The 7,628-nt window shown below is 37.9% G+C and overlaps 2 protein-coding genes across 3 annotated transcripts; one reads left to right on the top strand and one right to left on the bottom strand.

Moving 5' to 3' along the window:
* The first annotated feature begins 417 nt into the window (after positions 1-417).
* On the top strand, positions 418-2,340 carry cox7a1 (cytochrome c oxidase subunit 7A1). The gene is made up of 4 exons (XM_026997692.3): positions 418-576; positions 1,723-1,809; positions 1,954-2,038; positions 2,171-2,340. The coding sequence occupies exons 1-4, from the start codon at positions 562-564 to the stop codon at positions 2,230-2,232; spliced, it is 249 nt and encodes an 82-aa protein (XP_026853493.2). The 5' UTR covers positions 418-561; the 3' UTR covers positions 2,233-2,340.
* On the bottom strand, positions 1,788-6,201 carry chp2 (calcineurin-like EF-hand protein 2). Of its 2 annotated transcripts, none has more exons than XM_035533918.2 (7): positions 5,901-6,201; positions 5,302-5,374; positions 5,059-5,139; positions 4,665-4,789; positions 4,472-4,533; positions 4,028-4,150; positions 1,788-1,900 (listed from the first exon to the last, which is right to left on the bottom strand). In XM_035533918.2, exons 1-7 carry the CDS (start codon positions 5,965-5,967, stop codon positions 1,850-1,852), a joined length of 582 nt encoding a protein of 193 aa, XP_035389811.1. In that variant the 5' UTR covers positions 5,968-6,201; the 3' UTR covers positions 1,788-1,849. The 2 variants fall into 2 exon arrangements, with proteins under 2 accessions (XP_035389811.1, XP_026853606.1); XM_026997805.3 differs by lacking the exon at positions 1,788-1,900 and adding an exon at positions 2,604-3,770 and having other exon boundaries at positions 5,901-6,190.
* Between the last annotated feature and the right edge of the window lie 1,427 nt (positions 6,202-7,628).

The following is a 7,628-nucleotide window of genomic DNA, read 5'->3' as shown; positions in this document are numbered from 1 at the left end:
GTGTCCAAACACTTGACTGGTACTGGCACATAAGCAATATATTTATCATACCTGACATTTTGAAAATAGCACTGGAATTATTAATTTGCTACTTAGCTTCAGGCACTTTTCAGTTTACAAAATGAAATGTCAGTGATATAAACACCAGGAAGGACAGAAGCTATTTATCTTGTTGGATTAAAATATTTTTCTAACCACATAAAGGACTTTTAGAAGTTCCAGTGGTGATTCACATTTGGTACTGCAATTTTCTCCAGCCCTAAATGTTTCTACTAGAGGAACAACACAGTTACATTAACAATCATTTAAATCCTCTCTAGTATCTATCCGTACATTTGTAGTTAGCATTTTTAAGTTCTATATTTACTGGCTGTGACAATCCACAGTATCTGGCTTGGGGCTCAAGTCTAGCTGCAGTGCTCTCCTCTTATGTACAGAATTTGACCTCTCCTGTCCACCATACTTGGCACTTGTTCAGAATTGCTGGGCTATGTATGTGTGTCCTTGTATGGGCCCTGGCTGGACAAGCAGCAGAAGACTTTGCAGAGACCAGCACTGGACATGAGACACTTATTGGTAAATACCTCTGCATATTTAAAAAATAACTCATTATATTTTTGTATACAGAAAGGTTTGTTGTATGATTTTATAAAGGGCCTTCAAAATAGAGGGGAGCTACTTTGGAAAGATCAGTACTTTACATGAACAGGACAATAACGACCAGACTGACCTCTGTTCTATTTGTGCCTTAGCTGAATTTACAAGGCCAATATAATTGGTCACTTAGGCTGTCTTGTGGTATTAATCAGCTTTAACATGTATTGGATATTGTAAGTAAAAACGAAAGACTACAAGGTGCTGGAATACTGCAGGTCAGAAATATCCTGTGTCAACTGATATGGAGATATTTGCTTAGTGAGGAAGCAAAGCAAAATACAAAAAGGCTGTTGTCTGCTTAAATAAACCTTAAATCAGGAAACTGCATTTAATGTTTTCTGTAAAGTTTCTCTTATGGATATGACGAAAAATATTTTCACTGTTTAGAGAGCATGAAAAGAGGCCACGTCATTGTCACGTGCTCCAAGTTTAGCATGTAGTAACACGCATACACTGAATCCCACGCCCCCATCAGTGAACTGTGTTCTGATTGGTTTGTTCTACATTGTTGCCCAATCCCAAATGGCTAAAAGCAAATCCTACTCCAGTTTCAGTTGAACATTTGACCTTGGGAACCAGTGTGCTAAAACTACTTTGATTAACAAAATTGTCAAGCATACATCTAAGATTATGATTGTCATTCACTGATACTGCATTAATATTGGTTTCTGTGAATTGGATGTGGCCACATTTTTGGAGGAAAACACAGGTTTGACTTTGCACCATGTACAACTACCATGTATAAAGGATTATCTACTTTCCAGTATGATATGAGAAAAGTCATAATGGTCCACATATTGGAAGAATAAATTATATAAAGGATGAATACCTACTTACCTGAATTCCAGGGAGTATGCATATCATTTATTGAAGACAAGAAGGAAGGGAAAAAAAACCCAAAAGCAAAAATCGAACATCAGGGGCCCGATACAGATCTGACTGTATTAAAACATAGCAGGATGAAGCTATATGACCTTATGCATTTTATTACTGTATATATTTATATATTATGATATATTTATCTGTTGTTGTTTTTTTGCTGGGGGGGGGGGGGGGGTGTCACAGAGCCTTCATCGGGTGGCCACCCAGGCCTTCAGCACTACGGCCAGACAGCTGCGGAACAAGGTTCCAGACAAGCAGATGATTTTCCAGGTGAACAGCGCATAGTAGAGAAGCACAACACATTGGCTGTTCAGTCAGTAGCTCTGCACTTTATGGACCTGGATGGACACCAGAGGCTGTTCTATGTAACAGAAGAAACATAAATGTGGTGCTAATCAATTGTGTGCTTTTCAGGCAGACAATGGCCTGCCGGTCCATATCAAAGGTGGAACCACTGATGTCCTACTCTACCGTTTAACTATGACCATCACTATTGTTGGTAAATTAGTATTCACATGTGCAACAAAAATGAAATGGTGTGCGTCAAGTCTGCAACTCTCTTAGTACACCAGACATCCCCTTAAACTTTTCTGAATCTTATTTTCGAACACGATGTCTTTTCTCTGTTTAGGTACTGGAATTTCGTGTTACTGCCTCCTGGTGGCCTCTATGCCCAGGGGCAAAGCCGAATAAGGAGATAACTGGTACAAATTCAGTTGAATTCATTTTCATGTTGTATGAATACAATTCTGCTTAAAAGAAAAATGTATAGGTTGTATAAAATAAACATTGTTACTGTGACTCTTTCTTAAACTACGTTTTGGTGTTTTGAAAACACTTTTGCCCAGAGTAGCTGTGAAAGCAAAAAGAGATGGTCTTCCATAGCAGTGCCCCCACCTGAAGCTGCAACCTCACTGCCACCTTATTGGCAAAAGGGAATCTATAAGTAAGATTTGAGAAAATCCACTTCAAACAACAGAGCTTAATATCTCAGCAAACAAAAAAGAATGAGACGATAGGGTATAATAGAGAGTGAGTGGTCTGATCTCCACACACAACAAATATAAAAGTATACATTCATTTTTATTCTTTTTAACAGTCAATAAAAAGCAAAAGCTACAATTTCAGAAAGATGCTTTTTGAAGCTAGCATTGTTCGTTTCTATCAAGCTTTTTCTATTTTAAACATAATTCTGTTTTTTAATCTCAATAGAAAAACTCACAGTTGCAGGAGAATACTGATTATGTAGCCCAAATACTCATTGTGTAGCTTGCATTTTATCAATAAAAGACCAATATTTAGTGTAAATAAGTTTTAAATGAGAATTACCTGTCACATAGTTATTAAGACTCCACTAGGCACGCATATTGATGAATAACTGAACAACTTATCAGTACTGATGAATAGTCAAGCATATTTTAAGTAAATTGTGGAGGTTTTAAATTATATCCAGTCATTTTCATCTTCAAGTGTTAGGGTATTTTAAATGAGATGATCATTTTGCTATTTTTTCACTTACTAATAATTAATGTGAGAAGGCCTGTAATGGTGCAACATGAAATTATCATAAGTATAAATCTATGTTCATATATCATTTCTTAATGAGTTAAAACATTGTATTCATTGTAATTCAGTTGTAATATTGTACAACCGTCAGTTCTTGCTGTTTGAAGTCACAGGTCACAGACTACTGGTTTTCTGTTGCAGGTGTATATGTGGTGGAAAAGTCCTGGTATATATTTTATATAGCTAGTAGTGTACTCCCCAGTACTGCAAGACACATGCAGTAGTCGACAAAACAAATATTCCAGTGTTAACAAAAACTAGTCAAACATTGTCACAGTAAAGCCAGGTGCTGGAAGCAATATCAATATAAGCATCAAAGTTATCTACCAAATCCTGAACGTTTGTTCATCCAACATTATCTGCTTATACAGATCTCTCCCTGCTCAGACACCAGGCCTAAACAATCATTCTATTCCATTAAATATTAGGGAACATTTGTTCATGCATAGTAAACATAAAAGGATGCAAGAACGGTGCAAGTTCTGAGAGAGGCACTTAGCTTGGTAGGACAGAGACACATGTCTTAAGATCTCAGTCCATTGTGTTTCCTGTGCGATAGTAAGCCATTAAATTCCTTAGTGCTTTAGTGCTTCTCGAGAGCTCGTGGTTCATTAGCGCAGAAAACGGATGCTCATCTTATGTTCAATATTGACCTTTTCCATAGACTAAAGCAAGACAGGAGAATATTAAATCTTAGATGCTGAATTACCAAAGATTATGAATTACCACAGAAAAAAATAAACCCTTCAGTCCAAATGTATAAAATTATGTTGCTTTCAACATTAATGAAAAGCTCCCAGAGTGTTTTGAAAGTCCAATTAAACATGCAAATTAAGGCAACCATGCAAGTGTTTGAAATGTCACAGGTATTGAAAGTAAATGAAAGATTTATTTGTAGACATTGTGACAGAACACGTTTTACCTTGCGGAACTCATCAAAAGATATGGCGTCATCTCTGTCCAGATCTGCCTCTTGAATAGTGCGATCAGCTATGCTCTCTAGCTGTTCCTCAGTTACCTGCTTTTCCAGCATGGTCCGTAGAACCTGCCAATTATGTCAACTGTCACTTGTTTACATTAGAACTCTGTATCAGATGTCTACATATTAAAGACTGCTATAATATATAATATATACAATACAAGGAGGAGCTTATGACAAGCTGAACTTGTGAGGAAGTTAAAGAGCAATACTACGTTAGCTCGCTTATATTTCTCTGCTTATCGTAATCACAAGAAAACATTGTCATTGTATTGGAATATATAATTTACACTAGGAATTACCCAGAAGACCTGGCAGGCCTTAACTATCAAACACAATAACACATTAACTGATATGAGTTGATACAACACGTTCATACAACCTAACCTGTAAAAGCTCTTGTCTGGAAATCTTGCCATCCTTGTCTTGATCATATAACTGGAAAATAACTATATAACCAGTGAGTTTATATGAGAACATAATATTTTACTTACAAGAAGTCAGAAGCATCAATTGCATTACTTCCCTCAAGTATAGCAAAATAAAATGCAGGCTTTATTCCAAAGCACTGTAAACATACATTTGAGTTTGTTACTCCTGCTGTTTATGTGTTCTGGTGAGTTGGGATCTTTGGGCCGGTTCTTGTCAACTGGACGAAAATGTGCCAAGATCCTCACAAAGGATGGGAAGTCCAACACTTCCTGTCTGTTAGTGATATTATTTCATTTACACCCAAGCATTTTACACAATCAAGCATTGTGTACATGTTGTTGTAGCTCTTGCAGCCGTTAAAAGCAGCTTGTGAAAAGTCTGAGTATTATTTAGGCAGCACCACATACACACCAGACCAATATGAAATATAAATGATTGTGGTATGAATCCTAGATTTGCAAATAACCACTGTTCCTAATGGTTATGACACCTTTTACAAGTTTTACAAACTTGTTTTACAAACTTGACAAACTTGCTCTTACCCAGAAGAGAAGAAGGCCCCTATAATTCTGTCACTAATAGGATTCATGGCCAGCTCCTTTATGGCTCCAAAATCCTGTGGACTTAAAAGAAAGTAGTTTAATGAGACTGATTTTGGTATATTGAACCAATTTTTTAATGAATGACTTTTCATGAATGGTGACTTTTATGAATAACGTTTAGTGAATAATCCATTTGAAGAAAAAAAACCAAAACTAAAATAACTTGAAATAACTAAGCCTTACCAAAGATGACCTTTCTTGTCTTTGTCCAGAGCTTTGTAACGGTCATACAGGCGAACAATGTGTGCAGGAGAGACTGAAAGAGACAGAACACATCCAAACTTCTCATTTCCACTGAATTTTTACACAGGACAAATGATATAGTAAATCTGTATCAACCGGGCCAGTAGTAACGTACAGCGACCTCTCAGGCCCTCTGGTTATCTAAACCTGATCAGTACCATTTCAACTCAATTTTGTTACAGGTTCCGGATATAAATCATTTGCATTAAAAAGGACGGGAAGATGGACTATTATCCAGCAGTTGCCAGTGTTAATCCAGCGGTTGCAGTGCTGCACAGCCCGTTCCCTGTAAATACGTGCAAATATGAGACGTGCTATGACATTGTTGCAGCCAACAAAAGCTTGTGAAAACAGTACCGCTAGCAGCAAAGCACACGGTGAAACATGTTTTCAGAGAAAAACAAAGCATTCGCGCATGACAGATTTCTGATGGTATTTGGAGGGTGTGGACTTGTCCCAGCCAAGTGCTCCACGCTCACATATTTAGCAGAAAGAAACGCGGTCAAGCTCGACCAAAGCGAAAAAATTACTTTACTTACAACCAGTTTCTTGCATCAAGTCCCCCGCGTTTGGAATTTTTGATAGGGTGGAGTTTGTCGAACCCATTTCATATTCGTATTTTTGTCATGCCTTATATAGAGTATATTGGTAAAACAAATAGACTCAGACAATCTAACGATGTCAAACAACTATTCGCCTTTGCTACAGAACGCTACATTTCGATCAAACGGACACTCCAAGCTGGAGCTGAATGACAAACATGAAGTCCAATCAGCTTGGCTGCTCAGAGGTCCAGCGTAACCGGTGTTTTGCAACACATGCCCGCTCGCTCTAACAGAGACTACATTCAGCACAACACTACATACATTTAGAGGCATCTGCTCCAGAAAAAATTATATAATAGAACCTTCAAAATCACAGTAGGCTCTATACTATTCTGAATAAATAGATTTTTTGTCTAAACTCTACTATTATTATTATTATTATTATTATTATTATTATTATTATTACTATTACTACTACTACTGTCAAGCTTTACCAGTAATTTTCACCTTCAGTCCAGGTGAGGTGACCCACAGCATTGCGAAATTGTGGTTTCCCTGCTATGACATAACATTCTTAACATAACGCTTACATCATAATTCATGAACTATAACCCAGCCCTCAGTGAGCCGAATCAATCAATCATATCAAGTCAAGTCAAGTCAAGTTCAAGTAACTTTCATTTCTCTACATACTTGAAATACACTGGAATAAGGTGTTGTTTCTACTAGTCTATGGTGCAACATTAAAACAATACAGCAGCACAGTACACAAGACTACAAAGTGCACAGCACTACAGAAGAGTGCAAGAAGACACAGGTACTATGACAAATACACAGAATATTAAGCACAAAGGACAGTAACACACTGGGAACTCTGAGAAGTAAGAGTAACATAATGATATACATTTAGTGGCTGTTTATGTGTTATCTGAAGATGTCTGTAAATTAAAAAAACCTGTTCATTAAATAAAATATAGAATGGGGAACGGGGTGGGCATAGCAGGATGATGGGGGTGAGTGTCTGTACCAGCAGGATGGGGGTGAGTGTCTATAAGGTGAGAAGGCTGTAAGAAGGCGCAGGGATCATCTACACTGTAGATGTAGCACTTGTGGTAGGAGGTGTAGCTGTTGGGTACAGAGTTGCTGATAATCATGTTAGCTGTTCTCACAAACTGATACAGTGCAGTTTCTATAAAAGATTGGGAGACAGCAGATTAGAACCTCTGTAGAAGGTGTTGATGAGAGAACAAGGCAGGTTTTCTCTTCTCATCCTACGCAAGAAGTGAATACGATGATAGCTTTCTGGGTTAGGACTGTGGTGCTGAGAATCCAGTTAAAGCCTCTGTGATGTACACACCAAGGTGCTTTTGACAATCCACAGTTGCTCCATTAACTTTAGTGGGGAGTGTTCACCATGGGCCCTCCACAATTATCTATTTTAGTTTTATCAACATTAAAAGATTGTTGTTTCTATATCGGTCAGATACACCTCCATCCTGTCTGCTAACTAATCTGTGTTGCTGATGAGGCCTAAAACTGTAGTGTTGTCAGCAAACCTGATATGATTTGAACTGCACTTTGAAGCACAATCATGGATCAGCAACGTGAACAAAAATGGACTGAGAGCACAGCCCTGAGGCACTCCTGTGTTCAGGGTGATGGTGCTGAAAATCCTAACTGACTGCAGTATCCCAGTCAGGAAGGCCAGGGTCCAGTTGCAGA

Source organism: Electrophorus electricus, chromosome 17 (assembly GCF_041902795.1).
Source record: "Electrophorus electricus isolate QZ-2024a chromosome 17, ASM4190279v1, whole genome shotgun sequence".
NCBI lineage: Eukaryota > Metazoa > Chordata > Actinopteri > Gymnotiformes > Gymnotidae > Electrophorus > Electrophorus electricus.
Note: the sequence above shows the minus strand (reverse complement) of the source record. Positions and strands in the feature narration are given on the sequence as shown.

Bases quoted from the DNA above. Each gene is read 5' to 3' on its own strand.
- cox7a1 (XM_026997692.3), top strand. The intron at 1,810-1,953 runs GTGAACAGCGCA...TGTGCTTTTCAG, and splicing joins ACAAGCAGATGATTTTCCAG to GCAGACAATGGCCTGCCGGT. The intron at 2,039-2,170 runs GTAAATTAGTAT...TTCTCTGTTTAG, and splicing joins TATGACCATCACTATTGTTG to GTACTGGAATTTCGTGTTAC.
- chp2 (XM_026997805.3), bottom strand. From the start codon at position 5,967: ATGGGTTCGACAAACTCCACCCTATCAAAAATTCCAAACGCGGGGGAC. The intron at 5,140-5,301 runs GTAAGGCTTAGT...CTTTCTTTTAAG, and splicing joins GACAAGAAAGGTCATCTTTG to TCCACAGGATTTTGGAGCCA. The intron at 3,771-4,027 runs GTAAAACGTGTT...GTCTTGCTTTAG, and splicing joins CTTTTGATGAGTTCCGCAAG to TCTATGGAAAAGGTCAATAT.